This window comes from Balaenoptera musculus, chromosome 1, assembly GCF_009873245.2.
Source record: "Balaenoptera musculus isolate JJ_BM4_2016_0621 chromosome 1, mBalMus1.pri.v3, whole genome shotgun sequence".
NCBI lineage: Eukaryota > Metazoa > Chordata > Mammalia > Artiodactyla > Balaenopteridae > Balaenoptera > Balaenoptera musculus.
Window position 1 is genome coordinate 158988355 of NC_045785.1, and position 16001 is coordinate 159004355.

A 16001-nucleotide genomic window follows, 5' to 3' on the forward strand; every position below is an offset into this window, starting at 1 on the left:
CGTTTTCTCAGGCCGAGGCAAAGCCAGGACAGTGGTGGTGTGACAAGAACATTTGAGAAAATAATCATGATTGTGGTCACTCTGGTCCATAGCCAGCTGGTGATTTGTGGGGGGCTTTCCCCCTCCTTTTTGTATCTTTCTTTTGTTTTTGGTCAAAAACACATGTTTCCAGTGTTCCGTGGCACAAGTTGTCACAAATGGTTTGGGTGTGCGAACTGGTGACCCCTCAGTCCTTAGGCAGTCAGATGGGACCTGGGCGGGTCACCCCGTTTCACGAGCCGCCTCTGCTTCCCCAGTGCGCCTCACAGGGCTCATCCTTCCAGCATGAGGCCACGACGCGCACAGCTTGGGTGCCTGGCCGGGCACACCCCGGGTAACAGCCCAGAAGCAGGGAGGCCCACCGGGGTCTGGAGCCAGTGGCCTCCAGCAGTTGCCCCACGAAGTCAGGGTCCCCGGGAGGGCTGTCTTGGAAGGGCGGCCCACACTGACGGTTCCCCTCTCACTCACAGTACACATCGAGCTCCTCCGGGGGAGAGAGCTCCTGTGAGGAAGGCAGAATGCGCAGGCCCACCCAGCTGAGACCCTTCCACGCCAGGGCCGCCGTGGAGTCGGACTTCGCGATCCCTCACCTGTCCAGCGACCCCGACTACTCCTCCAGCAGCGAGCAGTCCTGCGACACGGTCATCTACGTTGGGCCAAGCGGCACGGCCCTCTCTGACAAGGAGCTCACCGACAACGAGGGGCCTCCAGATTTTGTCCCTATCGTGCCGGCCCTGCAGAAGGCGGCCAGGGGTGACAGCCGGCCCACGGAGGCCGGAGAGGCCACGGCCAGCAAGTCGGAAAGGGACTGCCTGAAGTGCAACACGTTCGCCGAGCTGCAGGAGAGGCTAGATTGCATTGACGGCAGCGAGGAGCCCAGCACGTTCCCTTTCGAAGAGCTGCCGGCCCAGTTTGGGGCAGAGCAGGCAAGCAAGAGTGTCCCGCTAAGCCAAGCAGCTGGGGCAAGCCCACTCTGTGAGTCTGATGAGGAAGATGATGGGTCAGATGGCCAGCTGACAGCCGGAGAAGGCAGTGAGCCCCCGGGCTCCGAGGTGCAGGGGAGTCACTCCCCTGTCCCTGCTGCATGGCTCACCAACAGCCCCACCCCTGCCTCCCCCAGAAGCATCCCAGGCAGCAGCAGCCAGCACGGTTCTTCCCAGCTCGTGCAGAGCCCCAGCCTCCAGAGCAGCCGGGAAAGCCTGAACTCCTGTGGCTTTGTAGAAGGCAAGCCCAGGCCTATGGGTTCCCCCAGGCTGGGCATCGCCAGCCTGTCCAAGACCTCAGAGTACAAGCCGGCCAGCTCTCCTTCCCAGAGGTGCAAAGTCTACACCCAGAAGGGTGTCCCGCCTTCTCCTGCCCCCCTGCCCACCTTCAGCAAGGATGCGGGCATGGTATCTAGTGCGTCCCTGCTGCAGCCCAAGGTACGTACCCCCCCGGTTGGAATGAGCCCCCAGGTTTTGAAGAAATCCATGTCTACTGGGAGTGAAGGGTTCCCAGAAACCGCTGTGGACGCCGAACATCAGGCAGCAACTTCTCCAGATGCCAAGAAGGAGATACTGAGCACCACGATGGTGACAGTGCAGCAGCCCCTGGAGCTGAACGGTGAGGACGAGCTGGTGTTCACGCTGGTGGAGGAGCTGACCATCAGCGGGGTCCTGGGCGGCGGCCGCCCCACCAGCATCATCAGCTTCAACAGTGACTGCTCGGTGCAGGCCTTGGCCTCGGGCTCCAGGCCCGTCAGCATCATCGGCAGCGTCAGCGAGGACCTGGAGTGCTACTCAAACGTGGCTCCTGTCTCCGAGGTCAGCATCACGCAGTTCTTGCCCCTCCCGAAACTGAACCTGGAGGAGAAGGCCCGGGAGGCAGGGAGCAGGCGTTCCTCCATCAGCTCCTGGCTGAGTGAGATGAGCACAGGCAGTGACAGCGAGCCGCCCTGCCACAGTTTCATAGCCCAGACGTGTTTCGGGCACGGGGAGGCGATGGCAGATCCTCCGACCTCGGAGTTCGTCAGTGGCATCCAGAACACCGCTGTGGTGTGCCGAGAGAAGCCCAAGGCGGGCCCCGACAATTTGCTCATCTTGTCGGAAATGGGGGACGACTCCTTCAACAAAGCAACCCCCATCAAAGGCTGCAAGATATCCACGCTGGGCAAAGCCATGGTCACCATCTCTAATACAGCCAGCCTGAGCAACTGCGAAGGGTACATCCCCATGAAGACCAACATTACGGTTTACCCCTGCATCGCCGTGAGCCCCCGGAACGTCCAAGAGCCCGAGGCGTCCCTTGCCACCGTCAGCTCAGTCCCCAAAGCAGCCCGGTCTCAGGAGAGCAAGGAAAGTGGTGCAAAGAAAGAGATGAAATTTGAGGACCCCTGGCTGAAACGAGAAGAGGAGGTAAAAAAAGAGAATGCCTGTCCCCCCGAAGCAGGGATTAGGCACGAGACTGCCACAGGCCCCCCAAAGCCTGAGGCCAGAGCAGACCAGGACAGGAAGGCGAGCCCCAGTGACGGGCTGAGCAGCAGCGGCGGTGAGGTATCTGCCTCCCCCGTGGCCGACAACTTCAGGAGGGTTGTGGATGGCTGTGAGATGGCCCTGCCCAGTGTGGCTGCCCAGAGCCCTGTGCATCTCAACAAAAGCCTGAAGTCGAGCAGCCTTCCCAGGGCTTTTCAGAAAGCCAGCAGGCAGGAGGAAGTGGACAGCCTCTTCTCTCACTGCCCTGCCGAGACCAACGGCATCGGCCCGGCTTCCAGCACCCAGCCCTCCAAGGCCACCCTGGAGAGGAAGTTGGCGTCACCCAAGCACTGTGTCCTGGCTCGGCCCAAAGGGACTCCCCCGCTGCCCCCTGTCCGAAAGTCCAGCTTGGACCAGAAGAACCGGGCCAGCCCCCAGCACAGCGCCTGCAGCAGCAGTTCCAGCAGCCCCTTGAACCAACCGGCGCCCTTCTCGGCCAGCTTCCCGGACGAGCCCAGCGGCAAGATGAAGGATGCCGGCAGCAGCAGCAAGCTCTTCGGTGCCAAGCTGGAGCAGCTGGCCAGCAGGACCAACTCTCTCGGCAGGACAACAGTCAGCCACTACGAATGCCTCTCGCTGGAGAGGGCCGAGAGCCTGTCCTCCGTGAGCTCCAGGCTGCACGCGGGGAAGGACAGCACCATGCCCCGCACGGGGAGGAGCCCGGGCCGCAGCGCCGGGGCCTCGCCCACCAACCCGGGCCCCGCGCAGTCGGCCGGGGCCTCGCCCAAGGCCAGCCAGTCCAAGATCTCCGCCGTGAGCAAGCTGCTCCTGGCCAGCCCCAAGGCCCGCAGCCTGTCCACCTCCACCACCAAGACCCTGAGCTTCTCCACCAAGTCCCTGCCGCAGGCGGTGGGCCAGAGCTCCGGCCCGCCCCCCGGCGGGAAGCACATGTCCTGGTCCACCCAATCGCTGAGCCGGAGCCGGGGCTCGGGCCTGGCGTCCAAGCTGCCGCTGCGGGCGGTGAACGGGCGCATCTCGGAGCTGCTGCAGGGCGGCGCGGGCCCCCGGGGGCCGCCGGGGCGCGCGGGGCCCGAGACGGAGGAGCGCGCGGCCCCCGCCGACGAGCGCCCGCCACCCGCCGTCCCGCTGCCCTCGCCCTACAGCAAGATCACGCCGCCGCGCAGGCCCCACCGCTGCAGCAGCGGCCACGGCAGCGACAACAGCAGCGTGCTGAGCGGGGAGCTGCCGCCCGCCATGGGCAAGACGGCGCTCTTCTACCACAGCGGCGGCAGCAGCGGCTACGAGAGCATGATGCGCGACAGCGAGGCCACCGGCAGCGCGTCGTCCGCCCAGGACTCCATGAGCGAGAACAGCAGCTCCGTGGGCGGGCGCTGCCGCAGCCTCAAAGCCCCGAAGAAGCGCGCCAACTCAGGTAGGCTCGACGGGTGGAGGGCGGGCCCCAGGACTCGGGGATGGGCGACCCTGTCCCCAACCGCCTGTCATCTGCTGGGGGCAGAGCCATGGAGGGCTTCACTGTCACACCACAGGCAAGTGCAGACTCTGGAATGTTCCGGTCCAAATGTAGGGGCTGTGGTCAATGCACATCATAAACCATTTGTTTGCCTCAAATCAAAGAAACCAACCTCAAGGGACCCATGCAGTCATGCTGTAATTCTAGATGTTATGATGTAGATCGCCCCATTCACCCACCCCATCACAGATCGTGAAATACGATGAGGAGGTTAGCCTCCCAGCATGTTCAGGAGTCATCGCGGCTGTCAGAATTTCGATGTCTTTATTTCCCAGGCCGTGTATGCGTCAGGCTTTGATCTATTTTGACGGTGCTCTACTTCAGACCCTCAGCCCTGAGTCTCAGCAGCAGACCTGGGAGCAGAACCCCCCGTATAAGACAAGTGGAGAACAGAAATCCATTCAGTATAACATGACAGCTGTTGGGTCCTATTTTCAGGGTCAAGGGCATTCAAATGTATTGATAGCAGTTACTAAAGATAGCAAAGAAGTTTACCTAAGCCAGAGCCTTTGACAAAAACAAAAAAACAAAACTGGCCTTCCCAGTAACTGGTTGTTAAACCTTATTATTACAATCTACCCAGTCTTGGTCTTCAAAGTCCAGATTATCGTGTGACGTTTGCTATGTGCTCACATGAGTTTGAGTGTCACAGAGTGCTTTCACATACTCTAATTTAGCATCTTGAATCTACCAATCCAATTTATTCTTACAATAGCTTTACTCTTTTTTTGACTTGTATTGTTTGGTTTGGCTGTTACACTGGAGTAAAGAGGAAGAAAAACTAAAATAACCACTTGGAGAGTGGACCACAGGCTCTACACGTGTCCTTGCTTGCTGCTACCTCCTTTTGTAAATGCTGTTCTCGAGGGTCCCTTGTTAGGTTAGGCTGTTTGTGTAAAATCAAAGCACCAGGCTGGGTGCCAGAGATGGGATTTAATAGAGAGTGTGGAGGGCATCGGACTGCCGTGAGCAGCTGCCGTAGATCCCAGGCTCCATGATGGATGTGGCAGTGGAGATATGCTCCTTGCAGGCTGGGTGACCTTGTCTCGCTTATTTATGATTATTATTAAGAAAAATGCTGGCTGTCAGACATGATCAGCATAAATCAAAAACAACTTCTTTAAGAGAAGCCATAAAACTCCTCAAAGGAAATTCCTAGCTCAATGGCCTGATTTTACAATCACTAGAGACATTTGGAACTGCAGAGGAGACAGGCAGTTATCTGTTAGTGGAGGTTGCTTTAATGCTTTGGTTATTTCCTTAGTGAAAATGAACTAGAAATATACTGCCAGGAAGAGAACCTTGAGTTTTCTGAGTGCTTTGTAGTACAGGTAACAGTGGAAACAACCAAACATCACGATGGTTCACTTCTCCAGTCCCATTCCTGGAGATCCATGTCGGCGGAGAGTGTGCAGAATTCGACCTGGTGCAGTGGGATGATTGATCTAGAAAGCAGGAGACTTGGGGTCTTGGGCTGTGTGACCTTTAGGGAATAACTATACTCTCTGGGCTTCAGTATTCTCACGTCAAAGTAAAATGAAGGGGTTGGTAGAAAACCACCATGGTCTGCTCTGATGCTCATGTTGTAGAAGTTGGTGCAAATAATATAAAGAATATTGGTGGTAATATGACTTCCTTTCCATAAGATGATCCGTAGTCAATGGGATTTATTTTTAAGTTGTTAAATATTGATCAGGCCTCTTCTGTGCAGTTAGAGCTTGGTGATATGGAAGTTGCAAGTGTGGTTGGGGAGGAGCAGGCAGCGTAGAAGACAAGGCCACTGTGAGAAGTGTGTAATCTCATTGGCGAGCAAGGATGAAGAGTGTGGAACAGGGAACAGTGAACCATGAACCAAGGTGCCTTGCCAAGTGCTGAGTGAGGTCGTGAGAGCTAAGGGTAGGAAGTATTTAGACAAAGAGGGCCCAGAACACTGAAGAAGGCTACAGGGAAACATTGGGATTGAGCCAGGCCTTAAAGGATGCTGGGACAAAGCGGGTAAAGGGCATAGTAGGCTGAGGCAGTGATGGGAGCACGAGCTTGAGGCAGTAAGAGCATGGTTTATGGATAAAGAGTGGGATTAACTCAACAAGGGGGATATTCTTCTTTTTTTTTTTTTTAACTTTTTTTTGGGGGTTTATTTATTTATGGCTGTGTTGGGTCTTCGTTTCTGTGCGAGGGATTCCTCTAGTTGCGGCAAGTGGGGGCCACTCTTCATCGCGGTGCACGGGCCTCTCACTGTCGTGGCCTCTCTTGTTGCGGAGCACAGGCTCCAGACGCGCAGGCTCAGTAAGTTGTGGCTCACGGGCCTAGCTGCTCCACGGCATGTGGGATCCTCCCAGACCAGGGCTCGAACCCGTGTCCCCTGCATTAGCAGGCAGATTCTCAACCACTGCGCCACCCGGGAAGCCCCAAGGGGGATATTCTTAATGGATGTAATAACGGACAGAAGATGTAAGCCCAGATCAAGTTATTCCTTGAACATCTGGCAACTGTGACAAGAATTATTGCAGTTGGCAATGGGGAGTCATCATAGGTTCTTGGCTGAGAGTGTCATAAGGTGACAGAAGCTGTGGGCTGCTTTCTGTAGATGGATTTTCATCAATCCCTCCACCGTTCCTTGCCAGCTCCCCCGTGGTAGGTACACGAATGTGTACATGTAGCCATTAGCCATGAAGTAGAGTGAAGACAGCCAGATCGGGTGGGGAGCGAATGTCCACCCTGCCCAGAGGGCATTCAGTTGCTAAGAGGATGGAAATCGGTGATGGGCAGTTTATGGCATGGTTACATCAGCTTGGCCCCCCGAGGCCCCATCCTTTCAGTGATAGCTCTTTGGTATCACGTATCATGTGGGCTCTCCCGGACACTCTCTCTCTTCTTCCTCATGTTCCGACACTTCACCCCAAACCTGGTGTGTTACCCCCTTGGCTTCTCTCTTTTTTTTTTTCCTTGTCTCTCAGGCTGGCTGGGGAAATATGAAAATTAGATCAGCACCTTGGTCTGAGTGAAGTTCATTTCCACTGTAGCAGGCCCGGGTGTGGTGTGACACAGCATCCAGAAAGCCCAGGAGAGAAGCCAGCCAGGGAGTGTGTCGGTTCTGAGATGCACCCAGGGCTTGATCTGCCTGGACATGAGCTCCTGAGAGGCCTGTTCGGCACTTGACTCAGCCTGTTGGGTCCCCAGTGCTGGGCTGGTACAGGTTACCATGAATCAGTTGGACACCATTGATTGATGGCATTTGTTGGTTGGCTGGCTGACAGTGTGGTCCTGCAAGTTAGCTGAGTTCTTTTCTATGTACTTCTCGTATCTCGCCCTGCTGGTGACCCGTGTTTTAAACATTAAGCCTATCCTCTATTTTCTTTCCCACTCTAAGCACCAAACACTGTGCCTTCCCTTCTCTGGGTGCCAAGTAAACATTACTGACCGAGGGGTTGCCGGGTTCAGTTAGCAGATCCACTGCACCAAAATCTGTGACCAGTTACTCCTCCAAAGGGCCTAGAGCACCATGGTTCACTCTGTCCGTACCCCTCGGTTCGTTCGGTTCTCAGGTGCAATCTTATTTTGTTTTAATGAATTCAGGAAACACAGTGGTTCCTGGCTTAATGAAAACGGGGATAAGGCAAGCAGCTTCTTGGCAGCTGTAAGATTTCTAGAGTGTTTCTAAGAGACTCTACCTAGAAACAGATGAGAAAGGGTTCCAAATGAGATAGCCTTTTTGACTATAAGTTGGGAACTACTAGAAAAGTAATTGGCTCCCTAGGACACCGAGGAAGCCCCTTAGAGTGGAGAGTGGGTGGAGGCAGGTATGGGGCTGAGAGGCCTACAGCAAGCGTGTGAGGGGCCTGGGCTCTGCGGATGGGCCCCTCCCCATCTCCTGTCCAGCCTGGGAAGGGTTCACTCTTCAATTCAAGCTCTCCAGCAGCCCGTGCAGCCCCATCCTCATTCACCTGGGAGGCCGCGGAGCTGGCTCGTGCTGGCCAGTAAATCCACACACGCTGATCTTTCCCCTCCCCCTCCTCACCGCGGATGCCTGTGGGTCCTCCCGGCGTTCGTGCTTTCTGCTTTTTGACTCAGTGTCTTTCTAGTGCCTGTACCCTGAGTCGGAATGAAGACGGAGGGTGACGGAGGGAAAGCTGATGAGGGCAGGTTCTCAGGGGCGGGCACTGGGGATGGACATCAGTGTGTTCCCTGAGGAGCGTTGTGAGTCCTCGGCGCTCAGAATGCCCATGTTTCCTGACATTTGACCTAAGAAGCAGCATCTTCAGACTCCGTGTGGACACCTCTTAAAAAAAATTTTTTTTGGAGTAGAGTTGCTTTATAGTGTTGTGTTAGTTTCTGCTGTACAGTAAAGTGAATCAGCTATACGTATACATATGTCCCCTCTTTTTTAGATTTCCTACCCACTTAGGTCATCACAGAGCTTTGAGTAGAGTTCCCTGTGCTATACAGTAGGTTCTCATTAGTTATCCATTTTATACGTAGTGGTGTATATATGTCGAATGTGGACATTTTTATCTGCACTCAGTGATGGTAAAAATGGAAGGCCCAACATCAGACTCCTCACTGGGGCCATCAGTGCTGCGGAGGATAGAGTGGGGTGTGACAGGCCGGGGGCCCCTCCTGCTGCACGCAGGTGGCAGCCAAGCCTGGATGGGGAGGGGAGGGGGTGGGCTCAGGTCAAATCGGGGCCATTTCATGCAGCAAAGCTATTGGCATTTATCAGCTTAAGTGCTTTTTTTTTTTTACACACTTGACGTCTCCATGTCCAGACTGAGTGCTGAGCTGATGAGCAGGGAGTGATAGAGAAGAAAAAGGAATCCTGACCCAGTGGCATCAGGACGTGTGATCCCAAACCAGACAGCTGCATCTGACGGGGCCCCGCACCGCTGTTGCCCGACTAAGGCGCTTCCCCACAGCTTCTACAGCGGACACTTCCCTGACCTTCCAGCAACCTTGAAGGAAGTGGTTGTTGACAGGAACTAGGCTCAGCAGAAAGCTGGAAGCATCTGCTTGAGAGGTGGAGAGGGTGGAGCATGCTGAAAATCCAAGAAATCATATTTCTGTGGGGACCCAGACAAAGGCCCTGTGGTCAGTTCTCTCGTGGTGATGACGTGGCATTTGGGCACCGTTGTTTCCTGTGCCCTTTCCAGCAGTGTGAGGGTGCCATCTCTCCCTCTGAAACTTCCTTCACAGCATTAAACTCCATCTCCTCTGGTGTGACCACATTCCCCTGCCCCTGCCCTCGGCTTTCCCCATCACACCCCAAGTAAGGCTCCCAGTGTACCTCTGGAGGAGACGAGAGGGGAGGGGCGGCTCTTCAGTGGTGGGTGCAAGACCTGGACGATATCAGTTCATTCATGGAATTGATTTACCAGTGACCAAATTCAGAACGCTCAGAAAATGCAAGATAGCCGTTCACTACATGCAGGAGAAACCCCCAGACTGCAACTTACCCGACACTGGGCACTCACTTCCCACCCTGGCAGGGATTGATTGACGTGGTGAGGAAGTTGAGAAGATTGCAAAAAAGCATGGAAAGAAGGCAGTGGGAATTAGATTGCCTTCAGGGTATTTCTATTAAGCTACGATAGCCCAGTGGAATGTCATTCTCCATTCAGGCTTCTTTACTTTTCTTTCCCCAATCGGGGTGATCTCATAGGATGTCCTGGAGTGGTTTGGAAGGAGATAGAGAGTGACCCTTATTCCTGATACGTTCCCATCTGATCACATCCCATCTGTGGTAACCAGACTCCTAGGTAGCCCCCAATGGTCCCTGCCTCCTGGTATTCACCATTGCTTTGTCCCCTCCCATACTATACTAGCGTTGGTCTCTGTGTGCAATAGAATAAGGTGGAAGTGAGTGATGGTATGTCGCTTTCAAGATTAGGCTGTGAAAGACACGGTAGCTGCTCTTTCCCGTTCTGGGTAAACCAGCTGCTATGCCATAAGTAGCCCTGTGGAGAGGCCCACCGGGCAATCAACTGAAACTCCGGCCAACAGCCACATGAGTGACCTTAGAAGTGGATGCTGCAGCCCTAGTCAAGCCTTCAGATGATGGCAGCGCCATCTGACAGCTTGACTGCAGCTCACGAGAGACCCTGAGCCAGAACCGCCCAGTTAAATAAGCTGCTCCCAGCTCCCTGCCTCACAGGAATGTAGCTGCTGGGTTTAGGCTAGTTTGTTACACGGTGATAGGTAACTGATACACCACCAATCCCATGACCCTCCTCAGTTCCTCCCCTATTTCTCACATAAACAGATCCTTAGAAGAGTCATCCCAGAAATGTCTGAACACGTGCACGCAGTGGATTAAACGACTGAGATGCCCATACGTGACTGACCTCGCTTTTAGAGGGGCTGTTGCTCCCTGACTTGTCCTCGGCGTCAGGGGAGGTGAGGGGGAGGACCAGTCACCCTTCCTAGGGGCTGAGTACACGTTATCCAACGGAGGGGAGAGGGCTTCCTGGGAGCCCCATCACGAGTGTTTGCAGCCTGAGGAACTCGGGCTGCCTGGTGGCCAGGCCCGGTCTCCACCTGAAAGATGCTCAGACTCTCCCTGCCTCCGAGAGCTGGACATCCTCCCACTGATGCTCAGCGTTCCTCGGCCTCCCTGCATGTCCTGCAGCAGCCCCATCTGACGGGGGCTGGAGCTGAGCCCACAAAGGCAGAGCCGCTTGCTCAGAGTCAGCTAGCTTGATCAGACCGATTTAAAAAACCCAAAACTATCAGCTGGCTTATTTCCATTGTCAAGGAGACAGAGATTTACTTTGCTTCAGTGGTTGACACTTCCTAGTTTTCTAAGTCAGTGTGTGTGAGTGTGTGCGCACACACGCGCATGTGCTCGTGCGTGCAAGCATGCATGAGATAAAGATCTGGGCCCAAAAAAGTGAGATTTGATATGAAATCAAGGAGCCTATAGGACAGAGTATGCTTTGTAGAGAAGATTAACTATCAATATGTACTTAGAGTCCCTCGTCGTCTCCTGAAGGAAAGCCCACCCACCCGTACTCTGAACAGTCCCGCGCTACCCGATCACCACCAGCACCTGGAGCTGCAGGTAGTGGCTTTTCACATTCCTAGCTCCCTAGGGTGGTGAGAAGGTCGTCCTGTGCCTTGGCCCCCTGATTCTATACCGAAGAGTTCTGGCTCTTTTTCTCTCTGAGCTTGTGGTACTTTAAGCTTTCTTTAGCAGTCAGTGGATCTCTCAAAGTTGGAGAAAAGTACACTGTCTTTCTTTCTGGAAGGGTCATCAGGCCACGCAGGCCATGGTGACCCAGCACTCGACAGGCAGAACCCACTGGAATTAGGGGGAGGAGGATGGAGGGAGAGCGGGGCAGAGAGGCCACTAACTCCTCCGGGGTTCCCTGAGCACCACGGGGATGGTGCTGTAAGGACCAGTGCTTCCCCCAACAGTAGCCCACTAGTGATACAGCCCGTCTCCCAGGTCCTCCAGAGAAACCACCAGACTGTGCATCCTTTGCATTCTCGGCGTTCCTCGGCCTCCCTACGTGTTCTGCAGCAGCCCCATCTGACTGCTGCTGTATCGTGGCGTGCAAGCTCTCTTGCTCTCCTTCACTCTCGCTGAAATCTGACTGGATGGAGTCCACTCTATTTAAAAGCAGAATCAGCCCAGACTCTAAGTGCAGGTAGCCACGGCTTCAGGCAGACTCCGCCTTCTTTCCTCGGACTCAGGAGGGACCACATATCAATCCTGAGTTAAATTAGATCGGGCTCCCTTCAGCGTCAAGATAAACCGGTTGGGGTGGTGTCACGTTTCCCAACCATCCTCCTTCCAGGAGAAAGCAAGCTTCCTAGATGCCCCTTACTAGAGAGGGGAGCTGCCAGGTGGGTGTGCTTCAGCAGATGCAGCTGTTTGAGGGAGCACTGCCACCTACAGGCCCAGGCTTCCCTCCCAGGGGGCCAGGCCTGCAGCCTCCCAGCAGGAGAGGGGCCAGAGCCAGGGGAACAAACATGGTAGTTGCCCGAAGCACGAGGCTAGATCCACTTCAGATGTGGGTGAAAAGATTAGGCCCCGTCCTCAGAAGCCAGGGCCTGGCTTCACTCACTCATGCCACCAGTTACCAGAAAATGTGGTGCTTGGTGCCGTGGTGCCCCCGGCCCTGCCAGTCCTATGCTGATTGCTTTTATAATCCTCTAGAGACCTGCCTCTAAGGGCACAAATCTCATGTTATCTGCTGGGCTGCACCCCGCAGGCCTGCAAGCCTTGTAGTTGTCCAGCCTCGAGACCGAAGGAAGAGCCCAGAGACAGCGACAGAGACATCAATGGTGTTTGGACAGGGGATCTTACCCAAAGGGTCCTGGAGCCACACCCCAGCTTGTTCGGCAGGCAGGACACGGAAGGAGTCTCCACTACTCAGGGGAGAAGGAGGCTACCATTTATAGAGGGAATTGACGTCAGGTGGGCTCATCAGGACTGAGTAAGCCCTCTGATAAAGAGGATTGAATAGTCACGTGAGTGAAGCAGGGACCGGGCAAGCAGCGGATGTACAGAGAGCAAGAGAATAGCTGTCTTAAATGGTTTCACCATACAGTCTACCGTACATACCCTGCACCACCCTTACGATCTTGGTCCACCCCTCTTCTGTGATATCCCTGGCGTCAGGTGTGCAGAGGTGCCCTGCAACCAAATACCACAAATGCAGTACAGACACCAGCAGCGAAAGAGTATCAAGAGCCCAAGAGGCGGGCAATCTTTGGAGCCAGGTGCTTATCCGGTCGATTTTTCATAGAAGTTCACAGGAGGACGACAACGGCGTCTCGCTGTAGACCCAGCAATCAAATTCATTTTGTAGTGAGGCCATCGTTGTCACCCAGTCCACAGACAGATTACCTCCGCTCAGACTAGGGATGAAATGTAAGATGTTTAACAGACGGATTACAGGGAAGATCGTGATCATTAGGCAAAATACAAGCAGTGTCAGCATCCTGAGATATCACCACCCCTGCCTGTGCTTTTCATCCTGGCCTGCAGTACCATATTGCCTGTCCACCCCCAGTCCTCACAGCCGGTGCTGAATACTGGAGAGGCGATGTGATAGAATGGTGCCTTTCTCCAGTAGGGGCCCTGGATTAATTCCCTTAGTAGTCGGGGGAGGGGGGGAGTGCAGGTAGAAGACAGGTAAAACCTGTAGGTCCCTTTCTAATCCTATTCCCCACGAGGTAGCAAACCCAAACCACCAGGGATTTACCTGCCAGTCTCAGGGCCATTTTATAACGTGTTCCCCTGGGGGTAGGTCCTGTGGCCGGGGCCAAAGTGAGTTGTTGTCCTGACCAGTAGTTGGCAACGGTCATTTGGTGGGCAACTGTTGAACTCAGGTTGTGTTGACTAGTTTCCACTGGGTTAACATGGCGTCGGCACTGGGACGATTGCTCCTGGGATGTTCAGTTATAGCTCCTAGGGCTGGAGTTAGTCCCCTGGCCCACATGTTGAGAGAGCGAGTTCCCATCTCAGTTGTTGTTTAAGTAGCCCAGTCATCCTTTCCATTAGCCTGGCAGCAGCGGGGTTGTAAGGCAGGAGGAAATGCCAGTGTATGTCATGTTTATCGGCCCATTCCTGAGCTGCATGGCCCTTGGTCACTGTCAATGTCCATGGGGGTCCCATATGTCATGCTCAGCTGTCCTAGACGCCAGATAGGGGTTGTTTGCATTGCTGGGTGCCTCGGGTAGGCCTTCTGTAACGTCTTCCACCTGTTGTAACGCACTGTAGACGGCAGATAGCTGTTGCTGCCACCACACTGTTTCATTGCTCTGCCTCCTGCCAGAGCTGGGACCAGAGGCCCAAGGGCGCTCTTATTAGTTTGCCGTTGCCATGGGCCCCAACGAAACCCTTCTGGGTAACTGGCCACATCCAATTCACAAGCCAGTTCCTGAGTTAATATCCCTAAAGCCTGGGCCTGTAATCGTTTAGGCATGGTAGGTCGGGGGTATGCTTGTCTTACCCGACCAGATAACACCCTTGGTAGGTAATCCAGGTCCTTGCATTTTGTCTGTATTCACCAGCCATCCTTGGGCAGTCAGATGAGCCACAAGCACGGGGCTGCTACTTTTAAACTGGAAGGAGATCCGGAGGTTACGAAGAGAGCATTTATATAATGGAACAGAAAGACATCTCTCACAGTGGACAGCTGCCACGGGGCCCCACTGCGGGGTTATCCCTGCAAACTTTGGGCCCTACCATGTTAGTGGACAGCCTCCTTGGGATTACCCCTGCCACTTTCCACTCCCGTCCTTTTTTCCCAACATCTCAGCACTCACAGGAGTTTCCTCGGTCTCCCAGCTATGCTCACCAGTTCTTGGGCTACACCCTGCAGGCCCACAAGCCTTGCAGTTACCCAGCCTCGAGACCGAAGGAAGAGCCCAGAGGCAGCAACAGAGACATCAGTGGTTTACTGGTCAGAGGGATCTGATGCAAAGGGTCCTGGAGCGACACCCCACCATGTGCAGCAGACAAGATATGGCAATAGTCTTCACTACTTGGGGGAGAAGGAAGCTACCACTTATAGGGGGAATTGATGTCAGGTGGGCTCATTGGTTATCAGGGACTGATTAAGCCCTGTAATTAAGAGGATTGGGTAGTCATATGAGTGAAGCAGGGACTGGTCAAGCAGGGGATTTATAGAGAACAAGAGCACAGCCATCTTAAATGGCCTAACCATACAGTCTCTATGATTTCTGTGTGTTTTTCATCTCCTCAAACAGATTATGAAGAAAAACAATCAAAAGGATATTCATGTTCAGTGAGCACCTACTAGGTGCCAAGTTCTGTGATGTTTAATCATAACCCATCCTTTGGGGAAATCGTTTATTATCTGATATTTTTATTTTTTATTTTGGTGGAGAATGTGGGCAATGGATTTTTTAAACAAGGGAATACTGAGACTTTGGGCAAGTTACTGAAGTCTTTTGTTCCTTAGTTTCTGCTTCTGTGAGAATTAAATTAGATACTAGGCTTGTCTGTGACAGAAAACCCCAATAACAATATAGAGATTAATTTCTCATGTAAAAGTCTGTGTAGGGGGTTTTAAGGGCAGTGAAAATACTCTGTGTGATCGTATCATGGTGGATACATATCACTGCACATTTGTCCAAACCACAGGATGTAAACACCAAGAGTGAACCCCAGTGTAAACTATGGACCCTGGGTATCCATATGGATAATGACATGTCAATGTAGGTTCAGTTGTAACACATGTACCACTGTGAAGGTCTCCAGGGTGTCAGGAATCCAGGTTCCTTCTCTTGTTTTTCTGTTGTTTATGATCTTCATGTCATGGACCGGCCAGCAGGCCCATATTCCATCCGGGACAAAGGCGAGAGGACGAGGAGAGCAGACCTCAACCTTTCAGGACACTTTCTAGCTGTTACACAGGGTACTTCTGCTTCTATTGCACTGGTGGAGCTTAAGTCACATGTACCACACAGGGTACACCTGGGTGGCCGTGTTCCCTGCTCCAACTCGGGGTCTTCTTCAGAGGAAGAAGAGGAGGGCAGGTATTGGGGGGGCAGCTAGCAGTCTCTGTCACAGTGTGTAAGGCATGATAAGTAGGGCCTGGCATAATCAGTGCTTATTCCAGTGTTGTTGTTAGAAGCAAATAAACTCCTCCTACCACAATACCAAACACTAGGATCTTTTCTCACTAATGGAACATCTCTAATTTCACGGTAACCCTTGTCCATGCTGAGGGTGTGGCCAGGGTGACTCTCAGTTCTAGTGTCCTCCAGCCCGTGTGTTTCAAGGGGGAGACCACAGGTGGCTCGACAGGTGAGGGGGGACATCTGAGCTTGTGGAGGTAAATGCAAGTGCCAGGTAAGGAAGTGGATGCTGAGGCGGGTGGTGGGAGGTTGGGGGGGTTCAAACACAGCTCTGCCACAGGCTCCGACAGGGCTGTCACGCCGCCACCCCTTGCATCAAAAATACATTTAATATGTCCATGCCACTCTCTCACTTTGTCACAGCTTACCCT

At 53.9% G+C, this 16001-nt stretch overlaps 1 protein-coding gene across 1 annotated transcript in view; it reads left to right on the top strand.

Moving 5' to 3' along the window:
- Positions 1–16001, top strand: part of KIF26B (kinesin family member 26B) — a 482699-nt gene that overhangs the window by 461044 nt on the left and 5654 nt on the right. The window contains exon 12 of the mRNA XM_036823698.1: positions 510–3921. Within this exon, the coding sequence (XP_036679593.1) occupies positions 510–3921 (3412 nt within the window). The remainder of the gene's footprint in view (positions 1–509; positions 3922–16001) is intronic.